Source organism: Gasterosteus aculeatus, chromosome 3, assembly GCF_964276395.1.
Source record: "Gasterosteus aculeatus chromosome 3, fGasAcu3.hap1.1, whole genome shotgun sequence".
Taxonomy (NCBI): domain Eukaryota; kingdom Metazoa; phylum Chordata; class Actinopteri; order Perciformes; family Gasterosteidae; genus Gasterosteus; species Gasterosteus aculeatus.
The window spans coordinates 12236012-12254827 of record NC_135690.1 but is presented as its reverse complement, the minus strand read 5'-3'; the positions used below and the strand labels follow the sequence as shown (position 1 = coordinate 12254827).

The following is an 18816-nucleotide window of genomic DNA, read 5'->3' as shown; positions in this document are numbered from 1 at the left end:
GGCGCCGGCTAGACACGACGAAACGCCACCGGGGCAAGATGGAAATGTCAGGAGCAATTGTAGGAAAAGGGCTGTGTAGGGAATTATAAAAGATTAACCGGATTAACTTTAAATATATGTGGAATTCATGAATCGTTTGACATCGCTATAATTACATTTGGACTCCTCAAAGTGCTCATTTAGGATACCGGCGATTACATTTGTATTAGTGAGACTCCGGAGTGTCTTTTTCCGTAATGAAGTGGTTGCCTCCAATTAATAATATCCACATTATACTTGTAGACATAATCATTTATATTTTTACCAGTTGAAACGGAAATTCAAAATGTATCATGTGGCTGTGATTAGTGATGCCCTTTATTATTTATTTATTATTATTTATTCTGAAATGGCATTTGTTAGCTTTGAAAAGATTGTAAAAAGCCCATCTGATATGTATTCAGTAAATTAATATGAATAACTTGATGTTATCTTTGACATCATTGAGAATTCTGAGAAGAAACACATTTGGATGTATTGTTTTTAAATTGTTTAAGGTGAATGGACTTTTAATATGCCACAATTGCACTTGATACACATATGACTCTTTTAAAGGAATTTGAATGTGCTCACTGTGATTGTAGTTGTCAAGTGAAACCCTTTACGAGCTTGTTGGAGAAAGCTCTCACATTTTTTGTGCTGATTCAAACTGACATACGCTGCTTTTATTTTAGAGCACAGCATTGTAAGGTAAGCTCTGTAATATTCAACTAATTAAAGTATTTTTTTCCTAACTGGAATATTCATTTATTTATTCATCTATTTTGCAGATGGCCAGATGTTGTTAAGGCAGTCTAAAATTAAAAAAACACAGTATTATCTAGCAATATTAACTTGGAATAGACCTGCCAGAATAATTTCATCAAGTGCATGCTTGTTAAACATTCCAGAAAATAATTACAGTATGAGATTCCTAGAGCAAGTGATGAGTATAAAGCAAAACTGTTCGACTAATGGAACTGTAGTTGTTGTCACAGACCAAATTGTTAATACATTTGACATGTAAGTGACACCATGACACAGTGAGCACAGGTATATGAACAATTTATTTACACAACGTGTTTGAATTAAGCATAATATTAGCTTCAGGGACAAGTTGCTTTCAACAAAAGCAAATGCTGGCCAAAAAAAGCCTACAGGTCCGGTCTCACACCGAAGCCTGGTCCTTTAGGAGGCTCAATCAGAGAGGTCAATCCACCTGCTGGTTCACAGGAGAAACGCCCGTTCCTGTAGGACAGGGGAAATGGAATAAGTTTTAATGTAAATGTACAAAACTAACCATGAATTAAAATCAACAACCAAATTGATAATCAACCGGGAAAAAAATCAGATTTTGTATGTACCTGGGCCCAGGTGGTGGGACTCTCCCTGCCTTTAGCTCATCAATAATGTCCTCAATGTCCTTCGGCAAGAGGTCCTCCTGGGAACGAGAAAAAAACAGGATCATTGAGACGTAAGCCACAAAGTGCACCGCTTTCCACTAGAGAATTAACTTCTTAGCAGTGTGAAGAGATGCTGTGTTTTTGTAGGGAAAACATAAAAGCCTCTGTGTCAACGTTTGTGATACGGACTAATTTAGTTCAGCAAACTATTAGCATTATATACAAATTCAGTCAAAGTAGGTTTTGACCTGTCAATTAAAAATCAGAATCCCTACGTAACTATTTTAAAATAGAATAACATCACTTTTAGCAGATAAAATGACTTAAATAGTCAACATGTCTAAATGTGTATTCACTACAACAGATAATGGAACTGTTAATGTATTTCCTTATAAAAAGATAATATTATGGTGTTCCTGAAGTCACTGCTAAAATCGTTACAACTGTGCCAAATAATTCAATGAATTTCATTTTCTAGCCCGGGTAACCAAATAAGGACCGCTTACATAGATGCTTTTTATACACAACCAAATCACAGAGGTTGCGTTTTGCAACTATGAATCAATGAATGGTCAACAAAATTACAAATGTTAGTGTACATTAAGATTAAGAAGATCAATTGGACATCACAGAGCGATCAGACATGCTGTTTGACGGGCATATCAGCTACACTAATGATGCCTCAGTGCTGACGCCACGTGATCGTTTACAAAAGCTTAAAAAAATCCAACTCAAAATCCATGAAATTGGTGATGGAATGATTCTTATACTGAATGCATGCATTACTGAGGGCCAATTGTTCACATCGAATGCTAAACTCTGTACCACCTTACTCTTGATGTCACAACACATTACACCTGTCCTGCCTGCTTTGATCACACCTCCGCAATCTTAAATAATTCCTCCCTTTTCAGCCACATTTATTTAAAATGAGTCATTCACTTTTGCTCAGCAACTAAACCTCACAAGGATATTGAGTGCCGGATAACTTCAGATACTATAACAACTCCAAAAAAAGCAAGATTTTTGTATTGTGTCTGGCTCGTAAATTTTATCGTTGTTATCCAGCCCCATTTTTCCGATTATTTTTCTGCCATGGTTTCTATTTATTCATTATGAGCCTACAAGCATAGGCTGAATCCCATCTGCATTGGCTTCCAAAGAAAAGAGAAAGAGGGTGGGACCCCTGAAAAGGGCTTTAGAGGTGTATTGCAGACATTATTTGAAAAGCTAATTTCCGGTTTTAACCTAATTCAGTAAATAATTGACTGTCTTATTCATTCAGGAGGCCATACGCACAGGGTAGACAAACACTCACATAATAGTTGTCATTGATCTGGACCATTGGCGCATTCACACAGGCACCCAGGCATTCCACTTCTATTAAGGTGAACATCTTGTCAGGGGTGGTTTCTCCAACCTTGATACCTGTGGGGGAAAAAAAACAATTAAAAAGATTATTTAACTAATCTTTTCTAAAAAAGATGCAGATTACATTACCAAAACAACATCTCATTTGAACTTTAGCAGGGTTACCTGACATTACACAGCTAAAGGGAGTTATAACTAATAGTAGAGCACCACTGGTTGGTGGGTTTGAAATAATATAACATATAATATGGGGATGCATTATTAAATGCTACGCACACTGAAGTAAGTTGGCAGAAGTTCTCTGGCTCGATGTAAGGACGATATGTTGTCTTCTTTGCTGTTACTGTTCACTGTTTAATTGCAGAAACAACTGTGTATTTTAAAGTGTGTTCTCAACCTCTGTTTATCTCAAGAAAATCGTAATTTAAAAAAACATTAAATCATCTTATCCCTGATTTGATCCCTCCATTGGTGCCTCAATATTAAATGGAAAATGTTACCCAGTTTGTTTTGGATGGCCTCCAGGATGCTGTCGGAGTTGCACAGCATGCAGGGTGTTGTTGTGCAGATCTGGATGAAGTATTTTCCCACGGGTTGACGCAGGAACATTGTATAGAATGTCGCTACTTCATACACTCTCATTGGAGCCACTTCCAGAACCTCAGCCACCTGAAAGAATTACAAACACCGTGACACATAAGACATGGGATTGTATGGCCTTCCATTAAAAAGTAATTTAATTTAAAACAAATTGCTGAAGAAATCCTGCCTTGTTCATGGCGGCGACAGGGAGCCATCCATGTTGCCTCTGGGCTACATCCAACACCGGGATGGTGGCGGCTTGCTTGTGTCCAACGGGGTACATTGAAATGATTGCCTCAATCCTCTACAAGGGATCAAAGAGGAAAAAAAGGCTTTTAACATTTTTATAGAAAATCATTCCCTGAACAAGGGACAAATTAATTCTGGTATATGGAATGATACCAGTGTTAAAATGTAATATGAAGCAGAATGAAACCAAATAGTTAGTTCAAAAATACATATATATGGATGTGAAACCCCTGAATCATATTTCAGGTTTGAAAAACATTCAAATATGTGTCCAGCTGAAACACAGGACAGTTCAACTAGTTAATTAAAGACTCGTACAGACAAATCATAAATGATCAATACTGGAAGAAAAAGAATGTACTGCTCAACACAGATATCGGCCTTACCTTTTTGTTCTCCTCTGTAAATTCAAAAGGAGTATCTGGGTTGTTGTCAGGAGTATCTCTGTGCTAAAACAGAAAAAACACAGGTTTTATAGAGGACAGTTAACATGGTTTCTTTCAGAGATATAACTATCATTTTCATCTTCAAATAACATTCATCAGACAGCTTATATTTATACCAGCTTTAAAAAAAAAAAGGTTTATTGTACATGGATATGATGCCTCAAAATTATGGATGTTTCTAACCAACAACTTCCACTCCCATGTGAGTAACATGCATGTGTGTAGTTCACGAGATCTGATCAAATTGGAATAAGCCATCATGCCGCAGGGGAAAACAGGTGCTGCTACCAGACCGTTGGAAAGACTTCACCAAGATAACAACTATTTGGGCTTACACACACACACACACACACACACACACACACACACACACACACACACACACACACACACACACACACACACACACACACACACACACACACACACACACACACACACACACACACACACACACACACACACACACACACACACTGCCCCCTTGTGAGCAGCAACTATCCTTTGTGAAATAAAAATAACATGAAATAAAATGTAGTTTGGAGGTAAAGTTATATAAAGACAGGATGCCTAGTTCCCAAAGTGTTCAAGTCAGAGACAAGTCAGCCAAACGTACTGTACTGCAATCGCAGATTAAAAACATCTCTACCATCAAGGGACGATGAAACCATGGCGTGTTTCCATTACATGACAATACCACATGTGATGTTTTTGTTGCACAGCATGGCTCTAATGGGCTCTCATGGAAGCTACAGGGATAAATTAAGAGCTTTTGAACACCGACACCGTCGGGATTATTACAGCAAAAATGAAAGCAAACATATCGCTAAATCAGGCAAATAATATCATAACAGGTAAGGTAATAAATAACAGGTAAGTGCAGTCCACAACTCAACTGAATTAAGGTAGTGGTTGTAAACTATTTGTATTTATCAGTATCGTGTGTAGACTCTGGAGTAAAATCATTTCATAAAAATATATTATCTCAGTTCCAAACAGGTTTTCTTCACCCATTTAAAAACACCATAAAAAAAACATTTTACACATGAGGTTTCAACGCAGTATATTAATATGCCAAATGTTCTCCCCACTCAAAAGACATAACGGAGTGATGATAGTAAGGCATAATGGTGTAAAATATGTGCATGTACTCTATTACAACTGGGCTATCACACCAATAAAGGTTTTACAATAAAGGCAGTTGACAGATATTAATCTAGACAATATAGAATATTCTGACCACCAGATAAAAAAGAGGTTGTCTGTGGTGCATTCACTGCTTTTCCATGAAAAAATTGTCCATTATTTAAGAGCTCAAATTAAATCAGATTGACAGAACTGAAAATCCCTAATATTCTGTACCCATTTGCTGAGCTTTGGGGACCATTCATCTCACAGAATTGGGTGGAAGCTTATTGACAATATGACAATCCACTATCCTGATGTTCCTCTATTTAGCTGCTGATTGAATGTGAAGCACGGTGTCCAGTTTTACACTGAAAGTGAATTGTACAGTGCTCAACGAGCCCTGAATAGTGTCTACTCTGCGCTAGCTACCCCAATTCTTCTGCAAACTTCTTGACTTTGGCAAAGACAATGTAACTCACCACGAAGATGCCACCAGCTCCAGCACGTGCAGCAGACCGATGCAGACTCCTGACCTGTCTGGCCTGCGAATACAGAGGCAAAGGAGTCAGATAAAATACCCTTTAGGGTGCGAATACATACTGAACATTCAAAGAGAGTCCTTTGAGGGAGCATGTTTCGTTCAATCAATAAAGTATCTATCTATCTATCTATAAAGTTGAGGCAATAACTTGTAGAGATTTACTTTATTAACATTTACACGGGTATGTTACAGAAATCCAGGTCTGGTGTAAAATAGTCACATACATCCTTGATATACTAATTTGAATCTTAATAGGTGAATCATTAAGAGAAATATAAGATTATTATAAAATAACAGGGGGCTTTTACCCCTTTCTCAAGTCTAATGTGTATTATTATAAGTCTACTGTAACCAAACAGTGGAAGAAAATCAAAGCAGTAAACCTAGACTTAACCCAAACCCTCATAGCATGCAATCTATTAAGTTAAGGGGACTTAACAAAACAGCTAACGCTAACTACATCATCGAGCGAGTTACAGCAGTGGGTTTTGACTCAAATTGCTTCTACTACGCAATCGCTCATGTACTTACATACTAATGTTTCTTTTGAATTGCCAATTTTGTCCAACAATCACCTGGTAAACGTTTGACAGCAGTAGGCTCAATGAGCTAGCAGGCTAATGTTACCCCAACGTTACTTAACGCTAGCTTAGCGGCCTCCGCTACTTGCCCTTGTGAGGAGTCATGCATTTTTCTCCAAATGCTGGAAAGGGGACTTTACATTTTTATCCACAACCGTAACGAATATCATAAACATACCGTCTGCGATACGGCAGAGCGAACTACAGCGGACAAGAACATCTCGGGGCTTGAAGGTTGGTTCCAAAGTGTGTTAACAAACGCAGTGGACAGCAGCAGCCGACATCAACACAAGCGCTTTCACGCTCGATTACAAAGGTCTGGCGTGGGCCACTACGTCACACGTAAGTCGCAGAGCAACAGAATCGAGCCCAGAGTGAAATTTGAGACAGAAACCCAGCCTTATTAAAGAGAGAGTAACGAAAAATGTATTCACAGCAGGTAAACAAAATCCCTGATCGTCAATGCTTTGTCACTTCACATCATATAACCTTATAAACGAAGATCAAATACTATTTTGAATTGCATCTTGATTTGTAACTTATAATATAATATACATTACAAAGAAGCACTTTTTAACATTGTTTTATTTTACAAGTGTTCAGATGTGATATTATATCATTTTTATACACATTTCACTATATTAAAATGTAATAATGTGTAATAAAAAATATTCACTCTTTTTCTGCTTTGGAATTGTCTGTTAAAAGCTGCTTAACATGAACCATTAGATTGCATAACAAATGTGTAAATAGCTGTTTTCTCTCTGCCCCTCTCCGGCCCTCTCTCCCCATCATCCACCCTGTCAAATCAAACTGTCTTATGCCTACATGAATGCCCGGCATTCGTCCTGCTTCTTAAAAAAAATAGTGCCATCAACAGGCCAGAGGGTGCTGATCCAATGAAAAAGTGGGAGTGTTGCACCCTGCAGGCCGATTGGCTGACCTGGCCTTGAACAGACTGAGTGAGCCTGCAGCTCATGGATTAGAGGTTGGTCTCTATGTCGAATTGGGTTGCTTCAGAACAAGAGGCCTTGTAGCGTTCTTACTATACTCAGGAGGATCCAGACAGATCTGCTGTGACTCCAGATTAACCCATATTCTGATATACCCTGATAGATGAAATAGGCATCTGTCCTTCCACAATGGTTGTTCCTGAATCCCAGGGGAAATTATACTACCCTCCTGATGACCTGAAGAGTGATGCTCATGTGCCTGATTTTAACTCGTATCTGGCACTGTACAGGAAGTCACTTGAAAATCCAGAAGGTAGGTCAAACACGTCTGTATTTTTAAGGCAGTACTTGCAGAGTTTCTTGGATTCCACCTCCCCCTGAGCCTGACTATGCCTTACCTCTCTGTGTTTATCTGCCCGCTCCGCAGCAAGAAACACTTACATGAAATATTATTTTGTTTCAGCTTTCTGGAAAGAGATTGCTAATGAGTTCTTTTGGAAGAAGCCAGCAACAGGACCAATGCTGAAGTACAACTTTGATGTGACAAAAGGGAGCATTTATGTTAAATGCATGGAAGGGGCCAAAACCAACATTTGCTATAATGTCCTGGACAGGCTTGTGAGGGAGAGGAATCTTGGTGAAAAGGTTGCCTATTACTGGTAAGCGTTTCTGTCCCCTATGGATGATGACATGATGGGAATTAGTTCCTGGCGTTATGTCAGGGATTCCAGTGCTGAACCAGTGCACCGAAGCAAACGTCAGCTAGTGCAACAGTGTCAGTGCTTCAATGTTTCGCAGCTCGAAATAAACAAAGAACCACAACCGGATCCTTTTTCCCCAAAGTTCACATGATTTGGGCTCGTGTATTTCCTCACTGAACTCTCTCAAGCTTGCGATTTCCACTAAACCTAAAAGAGGCTTTATTTAGTTTTGACCGTATAATAAGGTGCATATTTACTCTGTCAATAGAAGAGGCTTAGCAAACAACAAATAATGGTTCTGCAAGCTCAGCAGTAATGTGGGTTCATTGAATCTGGGCAGAGCGGAGCATTGCCATCACCCACACGAGTGTCTTAAGGCTGTTTGCACTACATCACAGCACCAACATGCTCAAGAATTTGTTATGCCAGTTTTAGCACGTCACATGACAAGAATATGGTCCATCCACTGTAGTCCCACGGTTACATTCAAGTTATAAGTTAGAAGATAGATTGTTTACTTAAGCGACCTTAGCTTACACCATGGTCATGCTACATTTACCAAAAAAAAGTGAAATGGTAGGATGGTGTGAATATAGATTTAAGAAGAAAATAAGACACTGAAAAGTATTTCAAGTGTGTTTCGTTTTTCTGTGATCGTGTCACTGCATCTACCATTTGCATAAGATCAAGGACGTGTCAGCGCTCAATTGTCATAGGTTTCGCTGGCTGAATTGCTGCCCATGAACAAGTAGTCACATTTCGGAGTGTCTAGTTTGCAGATAAGAGTGATGCTAAGTTTAGGAGAGTTTGGGCTTTCGTTTTGGCTTCTGTATTTTCCCCTTGTGTATCGTCCTCTCAGGGAGGGGAACTCCCCTGACCACCACATGGCCATCACCTACCACCAGCTGCTGAGCCAGGTCTGCCGTTGTGCTAATGTCCTCAAGCAGATGGGTGAGAAATTTCGACCAGACAAAGTTATGTCCATGCAAATCTGTTTGTAGCTAAACATGAAGATTCTTTTTTTCTTTCAAAACCCCTTCAGCACCTCAAAGTTTGAGTAAAGCCAGACATACATGAACACATGGCACAATTATTGCTTGATTCCAACATGTTTAAGCTTATAGAACCATGAGAGGGACACAATGACAGTGACAGATATGCCGTATGTCCAATGCACTTTTTGCATATTAAGACATGCAGCATCTGGCATATTCACACTGAAACTCACCATAGAGCTACATTGCCATTGTTGGTTTGAGAAGATGGAGCTTTATCCAAAAGATCAAATGTGCTTGTTTCTGTTTACAAGGTGTAAAAAAGGGAGACAGGGTGTCTATCTACCTTCCCATGATCCCAGAGCTGGTGTACACCATGTTGGCCTGTGCAAGGATCGGCGCTGTTCACTCCATTGTGGTAAGAAGTATGATCCGGTTTTCATTCAAAATATTTCTGTGTGTATGTATGGAATAGTGACAGGATATGTGAGCATTGTTAAACATGTACAGCAGGCTAGCAGTGTTTGCCGTGCTCCCATCAGCTGTTGTCTGTGTGAACGCGGCACTGACAGACATGCACTCGATATGTGGGTCAGACATTTATAGGCTGTATCTAGCTCGGGTGGGCGACAGAGTCTTTGCGGTTTTGCAAGGAAGCCAACCCCATTTTAGCGTTTCAACATTCCTCGTCCTTACAAAGGGTTAGTAGCCCTGTTAAAAATATCTCCAGGCTGCTCCAAGATCCCTTTATGACTTTCTATGGCGAGCTTCTGCCAGACTTAGGTGTCAGTGACTATGTGTGCTTGGTCACTGTTGACCATTTTCCAACTCTGAGGTTTGTTTTTCATTATACTTGAAATCTGAAAATATAAAATCTGAAAATGAAAAATATAATAGGGTGAATATCAAAAAATAAATATAAGTGAAGATTGAAAAAATATATATTTTATTTTAAAAAAAAATAGAGAGCTGAGTCAAAACTATATTCATCCCGAAAATATTTTTCGTATATTTATTTTTATTTTGAATACATTGTTACAATGATCAACAACAAAACTTTAACTTTCAGGTTCACATTTGTTTTTCAAATGAACAAAACGTTTGACCTGGATTTGGCTCCATAGATATCAACATCACTTAATAATATAAAGATATCTGGCACAATGTCGGCCTCTTAGATTCTCGTGTGACTGTTAATATCAACCATATATTAGCTTTCCGTGAAATTAAATCCTAGACGGAGCCAGGCAGGACAGTCAATGCCAGTTATGCAGTGAGTCCAGAGTCCTCAGTCTCCTCATTCACATTGTCATCATCAAGGAAACTTTATGCTCTGTGAACTATTAAACTTGGCCAGAACACAGCGTCTGGAGGTCGATGAAGCAGATTACTGTAATAATGGTTTGGTCTATTACGTAACATTGAACAAGGTGACTTTGCTATCTATAGATGTTAAAGAGAGAGCACAGCATGTATTAGACCGAGACTTTGGAGCTTTTGCCGAACTTCAGCAACCGTAGCCGTACGTTTTAATCAATAAATAAAATCCAAAATATAGTATAACAGTAAGTAGAGAAGAGATGTAAAGTCAAGGGTTTTGTTAATTTATGAAAGCAACTTTTAGTTTGTGAGATGATAAATCCTGGATGTATTACTGAACGGGCATTCCAAGCATCCTGGGATGAAAAGCATAAAGGGCCCTTTGAACTTCAAGTGTTACTCAAAAAGATATTTACCAACCAGGAAGGGTCAGTATGAACCTGGCTGTTATGAACCAAAATTGATCCACAAACGTCATACGTTCCTTCTTCTCCCTCTCTCTGCACGCTCAGTTTGCAGGCTTCTCCTCCGAGTCACTGTGCGAGAGGATCGTGGACGCCCAGAGCGGCGTGCTGGTGACAGCAGGTGTGTCACATGTCCGCCAATGGGGTCGCGTTGTAGAGTTCAATGGATGAAAAGATGCAAAGACTTCTTAAATACACGCTTCCTGATGGTTCAAACACCGCCTCTCCGTCCCTTTGTAATATACAGACGGTGTTTACAGAGGGGAGAAGCTGATCGACCTGAAACAGATTGCGGACAAGGCTCTGGAGAGGTGCAGGGAAAAGTAGGTCCTGCTGAAATGCCAACGAGGTTCTCGGTTCTCAGCAACCACCGTTACTGTATTGACACTAGCTGCTGGTAATGGACTCAACTGCTTTCACAAAACCTTTTGTTATTTTCTTCACGCAGATCCTCATCTAGTGTCACTAAATGCCTCGTCGTCAAGCACCATGCAGCTGAATGCAACAAACTACAGGTGGTTGTGTTTTTTTTAACCACCACGTTATGTTTAAAGCGCATGCCGGGAGAAGTAGATCTTCTAATAACTTACATGGCAGTTTATGTTTTTTGTCTTGCGTCGCAGACCTCCTGGAACTCAGGCTGTGACGTGTGGTGGGACGACGTGATGAGGGACTCTTCTGAAGAGTGTGAGCCCGAGTGGCTGGATGCTGAGGATCCGCTGTTCATCCTCTACACCAGCGGCTCCACTGGGAAACCCAAGGTAGACATCAACTATTCTCAATGAAACCAGTTTTACACAGAAATCTGCAAGGCCAAACATTTTTCTCCTTTTACATTTTCATTGTACGTAATAGCATCTTTGAAATAATACACAGCATCTTATTTTCTACTTTGACAAGGATCTAATAGTGTTAAGTGGGCTCTCTTGGACATAATGCTTTTGCATTTTGTGTGTAGACATTATTATAACACACCACAGAGGAGCCAGAGCATCAGACAGTATGGTATTACCTGTGTCTTTGTCTCTGTCACACACACACACACACACACACACACACACACACACACACACACACACACACACACACACACACACACACACACACACACACATACACATTAACCTCTGCATCGGCCCCATTATGTTTGCTTTCTTCTTGCTTTGTGCTGAGCCATTAGCTTCCTTTCTCATGTTTCCGAGCTCGTGTTCTGTACAGGGTGTCCTGCACACTGTTGCCGGGTATCTACTCTATACGTCGCTGACCTTCAAGTACGTTTTCGACCATCACCATGACGACGTGTACTGGTGCACCGCCGACATCGGCTGGATCACCGGCCACTCCTACATCACATACGGCCCGCTTGCAAACGGCGCCACAAGTGTCCTCGTAAGTCTGAAAGGTCGCACGCGGGGCCCCCTTCCAGAGCTCCTTTGAGTAACGTGTGCGTTTTCTCCAGTTCGAAGGTATTCCGGTTCACCCTCATGTCGGCCGGTTCTGGGAGATCATTGAGAAGTACAAAGTGACCAAGTTCTACACAGCTCCGACAGCCATCCGCCTGCTGATGAAGTACGGACGGGAACCTCTGCAGAAGTAAGAGCATCCTTTGAACGCCACGGCAGCTCAGAAAAATGTAGACTTCCGTTGGCTGACACATTGACCGCGCTCGTAATTCATACATCTTTTTCAAGCATTTTCAACATTAAACTCAGTTAAAAGAACACTTTACCCAATGACCATTTGTTCATAAGTAACTCCCCCTTGGAGAATATATCGTTTTTCACATGTGTCTCCAAGAAAAACGGAAATGATTTAAAATCTAGATGGATTAAAACGAATGTGAGCCACGTTAAATAACTGAAATAAATCAGCTGATATACTCCCATACAAGTTTTATGCGACTTTCCACTTCCCAAACACACGCATGTACGCTAAAATGAATAGAATAAAGTATCTTCGGGTTGAGTTTGTTCTGGCTGACAACCAGATGGACAAAACAAAGTTATATTTCAAAAACAATGCTCTCTATTGATACCACAGACTCCTGCATGCTGAATGCTAAACATGAACCTGGAACCATCACGGTTAGCTTAGCACAATAAGAAACCGGACGTCGGGACGGTCACGACACAGCTTGTCATCTTGCATCCATAAAACATAATGATTAATAATATGTAAGATATCTGAGGGAAGCGTTATCACCCTTTAGATACGACCTCTCCAGCCTGAGGATTCTGGGCACCGTTGGCGAGCCGATCAACCCGGAGGCGTGGCAGTGGTACCACGAGGCCGTCGGTCAGGGCAGATGTCCCGTCGTCGACACTTTCTGGCAGACAGAGACCGTATGTGCTCAGCTGCCCTTCCAATAAAAAGCTACAAATACACGAGTTCCCTCAATATGTAAATATCAATTCATCTGTCTACAGGGAGGTCATGTTTTGACTCCTCTGCCTGCTGCCACGCCACTGAAACCAGGCTCTGCTGTGAGTGAAAACACCGGTTATCTTGTAATACTTTTACGTGAATGTTGAACAAATCTTTAATCTTCTTTTTCTTTAATACAAATCATGTTACATTGAACCCACATCTCCCGTTTCAGACCTTCCCTTTCTTTGGAGTAGACCCCACAATCCTCAACGAACATGGAGAGGAACTGGAAGGCGAGGGCGAGGGTTATCTCGTAAGTACCAATTCAATTCAGTGCAACTATGTTCATCCGTGGCAGGGAAATCATGTGCAGCAGCATCAACAGATACTCACAAAATACTATGAATCCTAAACATTCAAAGGCGTTACGCTTAAAACTGGAATGATTCATTCATTCATTAAAAACTATAAAAGATGAATTAACCATAACCCTCATTTTGTTGAATAACCATTTCTTGGGACTTTTCATTTAAAAATATTTTTAAAATGTATTCGTATTCTATTCAAATTAATACTAATTGTAAATGTGATGTTTCATTATTCTTATTTCAGTCTTATATGTTTTATAAGTGTTTTCTGTGTTTCGTTGCAGGTATTTAGGCGTCCTTGGCCCGGAATAATGCGCACCGTGTACGAAAACCACGAGCGCTTCGAGAACACCTACTTCAAAAAGTTCCCGGGTTTCTATGTAACTGGTGACGGTACGCCACAAAAAACATCCATCACATTTTCTGCCTGGACTCTCAAGTTCACAAGACCGCAATGCAAACTGTACGCTGGAAGTGTCTTAATACCAAAAATGTACACGATGTTGTCCCTGGTTTTCTCTTCTCTCAGGATGCAGGCGGGACAAAGACGGCTATTACTGGATCACGGGGAGGATAGACGACATGCTGAATGTGTCAGGTAACCTATTGGAAAAGGTTATTACGATACCGAGGTACTAAGGGAGCAGTAATTCACCTGTGAATAAATATAAAGAATGAAACATTATTTAAAACAATTCTGAATCTGCTCCTGTGAAATCTCACAGTATCTTTTGTTTAGTGTTATTGTGTTTCTTAATAATAATTATTCTGGGACAGTTATTACCTGAATAAATAGCTCACACGTCTCAGCTCTGCCTGTGTGACTGGCTGCTGTTGATCCAGTCTGAAGGCATCCTCATAGTAAATCATAGTCAGACCTTCAAGTCACAAATAACACCTGAAGATGCAAATCCAACGTAGAAGACAATCACAACAAATGACTGACTCAAAACTGGAAAAAAAATAAAAAAATAAACAGGAACCAGCTATGGGTTGCTGAAACACAGTTTGAACATGTGAATGAGGGGAGCCCTGGCACCTACTTGACTGGACTTCAAGCATCGCTCTGTTTTGAATTATCTATCCCTCTTTCAGGCCACCTGATGAGCACAGCGGAGGTGGAGGCCGCTCTGACGGAGCACCCGGCCGTGTCGGAGGCCGCGGTGGTGAGTCGGCCGCACAAGGTGAAGGGCGAGTGTCTGTACTGCTTCGTCACCCTGAAGGCCAGCAGGGAGTTTAACCACAAACTGGTGGAGGAGCTCAGGAGACTGGGTGAGGCTTTGACGCAGGGGACGGGTTGAAAGAGTAAAATCCACAGGGATGGAAATATGTTTTGTTGACGGTTTACGTTCAGACGGTCAGTCTTGGTTTATCTTGGAAGAATCTCTTCAATCGGATTTGAGGTGCAATGAATACATTGAATCGAATAAAGGAAAAGTCAAAAGCTGAAAAACAATAACTGTTAATAAAGGGTGCATTAATGTTAAAGTTAAAGTTTTTTATATTTGCTTCTGAGATATGTGGATTATTAACCTTTCCTTTCCTTTTTTCGTGCAATCGCAAATAAAATATCATTGGTTTTTTGGACTGTTGGTCGGACAAACTGAAATGACAATGAAACAAATCATCAGTTGCATTTGATGATGTTTTTTAAATATGCACAAATAAAAATATGGCAAAAAATAAAACTGTGTATCCTTTGCATTCTTTTTCCAGTGAGAGAGAGAATCGGACCAATCGCCACGCCGGACTTCATTCAAAATGCTCCAGCACTCCCGAAGACCCGCTCGGGTAAACACTTCTTTAAAACCAACATCCATCCTCTACTCTCCTCCTCGGTGGCATCCGTTTACTTAAACTCCGGCTTCCCTTTAGGGAAGATCATGAGGCGAATCCTCCGGCAGATCGCCCGCAACGACAAGGACCTGGGCGACCTTTCGACCCTGGCCGACCCAAAGTTGGTGGAGGAGCTGTTCAGCCAGAGATGTGAAGCCCCGGCCTGAACAAACACATCGTGCTCTACAGCGCGCTTTAAGACAAAACACAAACGGCTGGTTAGTGAATGCAGGCGCTGGGATCTGATATCGCTGCCATGGGGACGTTTAAATGTTGTGTTTTTTTAATGCCTAGAAGAGAAAGAGTAGAAAACAGTTGATTTGAATGAAATATCTGTGGTTGCTTTTGCAAGCTAAAATGTGTAAAGAAACTAGTCATAGAAATTGTTTTCTCAACAGACCTCCAATGTATATTTTCAATGTGTGATACATTTCTATGACGTAAGAATGAAGGGGTTTTATCTGTTGCCTTTGTCCGTTTCCTTTCAAGCTCAGCAGTTAATTGGCCCCCTCATGTGGCAGGAATCCTCCTCTACATTTGCTATCTGATGGTTTACTGTGAAACGTACTCTCCTGCCTCCTGTCTTCTAATGATGCACAGATCACACACACTTTGTGTGCGGCAGGCAGCTGTGATTACAGCAAAGAAGGATGCAGAACCAAATAAAGGGTTGTTCCATCAGAAGTGCACTGGATTCTTTTGAAAGGAGTCTCTATGAAAGTGTCTCGGTGGTCTCTTCTCTCATCTTCCTGTAAATCTTGGGTCATTCACAGTGCGCGCACTTCTTTTTCGTTTCATCTCATCTGTGTCCTCTACAGCGTTAAGGTGCAAGATGGGGACGACGAGGAGAGAGGAGCGCAGAAACATGGCGATTGATATTGCATCATCACTCCAAAGAGCCGAGGAGGTGTTACTATGGCAACCAAAACCCTCCTCCTCTGACCACCACAGTTTGTGTAGTTTGGTAACCTGAGGAAGCTGACTTCCCTTTCTTGGTGATTTTCTTTGTCTCTTTAAAAGCAACATCAAAATCATTGTGACCATTTAAGAGGGACTTTTTTACAATGCTTGTGTGCAATATGCTGAGAGGGGAACGTGTTCCCTCTTTTTTCTATAGTTCATATGCAATCTTTGATATCATAAAGATATAAGAAATAATGCCACCTCCACACACACACACATTAATATGTGTAATCCGAATCTATACTCTCCACCAACCCAGAGAAAAATAACAGAAGTAGATTGAACAAAAGATGTCAGACATCTGTGCTGTTCATATATCATGGGACATTATGTGGAATTTACAGTCCTGTGGATTAGACGGTTATCCTGGAATTGATTCATATTTGAATGAAAAAAGTTCAAATTATTTTTAGGGCAACAAACAGAACATTGTGTGTGAAGCAATATAACTCTTCTCCAACCTTCGCAAACTGCAATCTGTCGAAGGATTACGGCCCAAAATCCTCCGTCATTGTTTCTGATGTGGTATCACACTGGCTCAGAGGGGGAGAGAGAGACAGTGAGAGACAGAGAGAGAGAGAGAGAGAGAAAGAGAGAGAGAGAGAGAGAGAGAGAGAGAGAGAGAGAGAGAGAGAGAGGGGGGCACTTACTCAGATGTTGTGGGACCCAGAGGTTCCACGGCTTTACATCCCGCTCTGCCTGCAGGCAAAGCCCGCTGGGATTGAGCTGTGTGTGTGTGTGTGTGAGACTGGGCCTGTCCAAAGGAAAATACACAAACAAAAGAGGAATCAAGGAGGCACCAAATGAATGGCATCTTTTTGTTTCTGCTTTTCTAAAGACACACAGATGGTCTAACCGAATTTGAAGCCCACTGGAATTTGAAATGGTACCGTATGTCAAAACTCTACTGTACATATAAATATTCTACTTTATCCACCACATTTCAGTTTATTTTTATTCCATAAATTCATTCATTCATCAGCTATACAAGTTTCAACACACTCAGAATTTACATTTAAATTTAAATCTATAAAAAAAATCTATAAATCTATAAAATACAATTGGGGATATTTTCTGTCTGGGGCCGGGTGTCCCATTTCAAATGTATTCCAGGAGATAGCAGTGGATTTTACGCTGGTTACATAATTAGCCAAGGTTTTGCTCATCTGATAATAACAATGCGCTTTCTAAGGCTGTGACATGAGTGTGTGGATGAAACATGAAAGAAGATTTGACTCGTCTACTCTCTACTAACACAGTTACAGTTACAACTCTCTCCAGCTCCGCTATTCTGCCAACATGCTGATGCATCAGTATTACTAATGACATAAATGCAGGATTTGCAATATCCTCTTTCATCACAGTGGCAGCGATGGAACAGAGAACGAGGAGCAGCGAGAGGCCTGCGGGCGAAGCTCTCGCTCAACGTGATGTCACCTCCGGGCTCAAGGTCTGGCGTGGGGCTCTTTGTATTGTTGGCATGACAACGCTTCAGCTAATGGCCCAGCCGGGCCCATTGTGTCGCCCATTGTCTGTTTGAGGCCTACGCACACAGATGCGGGCGTGTGCAATTCCGGGGTCCAACTTTTGACAGATTGCGTGCTGAACGAGGCGGCGTGGAGCCGCGAGAACGTTAATTCTGTCAGCAGGACACGCAGAGCGACCAGCGCAATTTATTAAAATCACTTTATTCATGTCTGGACAACAGGTTCCATTTTCAATAAATGTAAACTCACTATTCAGAGAGGATTCATGTACAGTATACTTTTAGCAGGCTTTTAAATTAGTTAAAATTAGATAGTTTTGCTGTTATCAATTCATCAATCATTCTGTTTTGGATTCTTATTCACTGTGGAGGCATACGAGAAAAACAGGTTTCTCTAAGCATTCAAGGGAACGGGGCGAGTAAAAGGTGTTATTTGAAGGGATTGTTAAATCATAACCACATGCAGTGAAGAGGGGGTGACGGCGTCATTTGTATTTATTTACCTTTGAATTAAGCAGTTCTTATTGCTGTTCAGCTCCATTGTTGGTAACACAGGATGGGAGTTTATAAAATGTAATCAAATCACACAGTGCAATTAAGTAATCCAAACGAAAACAAAGAGCATGTCCTCCCTTCAAATTGCAAAAGTACTGTATGTACAAGGAATTGAAAAAATTGTGGAAAAAAACGGCAAAAAGGAATCAAACTTTTGTAGAAAAAGACTAATCCAGCCATGGGTTGGTTTGCGTCTCACTCTTTATTATCCTTCAATGTCTTCCACAGGCCACGCCCCCTTTCACCTGTGGATAACTCCTATCAAGTTGACATATTTGTGGCGGTGTCACAACTTACAGCTGTTTTAGGACATTAGTGAGCCCTAGAAATACACTATATGTGTCACCCATTTCTTAAAGACGCATGTCTTCATTGTGCAAAGAAGCTTTCAAGAGTAAAGCAAGAGCTGAAGCACCTGAAAATAAAAAAGATGTAAATACTTTCAGCTCAACCGCGGTCGTCCGGCCTTTGTCAATACCTGAAAGGCTG

At 40.8% G+C, this 18816-nt stretch overlaps 2 protein-coding genes across 2 annotated transcripts; one reads left to right on the top strand and one right to left on the bottom strand.

Annotated features, from left to right (window-relative positions):
• Positions 1-1066: 1066 nt before the first annotated feature.
• On the bottom strand, positions 1067-6695 carry ndufv2 (NADH:ubiquinone oxidoreductase core subunit V2). Its single transcript, XM_040170521.2, has 8 exons — positions 6498-6695; positions 5677-5739; positions 4010-4072; positions 3562-3678; positions 3293-3461; positions 2740-2849; positions 1383-1459; positions 1067-1266 (listed from the first exon to the last, which is right to left on the bottom strand). The coding sequence occupies exons 1-8, from the start codon at positions 6537-6539 to the stop codon at positions 1173-1175; spliced, it is 735 nt and encodes a 244-aa protein (XP_040026455.1). The 5' UTR covers positions 6540-6695; the 3' UTR covers positions 1067-1172.
• Positions 6696-7289: 594 nt separating this feature from the next.
• On the top strand, positions 7290-16007 carry acss2l (acyl-CoA synthetase short chain family member 2 like). Its single transcript, XM_040170519.2, has 18 exons — positions 7290-7585; positions 7736-7931; positions 8833-8924; positions 9283-9386; positions 10801-10873; positions 11000-11075; positions 11201-11267; positions 11376-11513; positions 11971-12141; positions 12212-12345; positions 12962-13094; positions 13179-13235; positions 13352-13432; positions 13772-13880; positions 14017-14085; positions 14583-14759; positions 15204-15278; positions 15363-16007. The coding sequence occupies exons 1-18, from the start codon at positions 7462-7464 to the stop codon at positions 15488-15490; spliced, it is 2004 nt and encodes a 667-aa protein (XP_040026453.2). The 5' UTR covers positions 7290-7461; the 3' UTR covers positions 15491-16007.
• The last annotated feature ends 2809 nt before the right edge of the window (positions 16008-18816 follow it).

Bases quoted from the DNA above. Each gene is read 5' to 3' on its own strand.
- ndufv2 (XM_040170521.2), bottom strand. From the start codon at position 6,539: ATGTTCTTGTCCGCTGTAGTTCGCTCTGCCGTATCGCAGACG. The intron at 4,073-5,676 runs GTGAGTTACATT...TTTCTGTTTTAG, and splicing joins GAGCTGGTGGCATCTTCGTG to CACAGAGATACTCCTGACAA. The intron at 1,460-2,739 runs GTGAGTGTTTGT...TCTCGTTCCCAG, and splicing joins AGATCAATGACAACTATTAT to GAGGACCTCTTGCCGAAGGA.
- acss2l (XM_040170519.2), top strand. From the start codon at position 7,462: ATGGTTGTTCCTGAATCCCAGGGGAAATTATACTACCCTCCTGATGAC. The intron at 13,236-13,351 runs GTGAGTGAAAAC...CTCCCGTTTCAG, and splicing joins CACTGAAACCAGGCTCTGCT to ACCTTCCCTTTCTTTGGAGT. The intron at 14,086-14,582 runs GTAACCTATTGG...TCCCTCTTTCAG, and splicing joins CGACATGCTGAATGTGTCAG to GCCACCTGATGAGCACAGCG.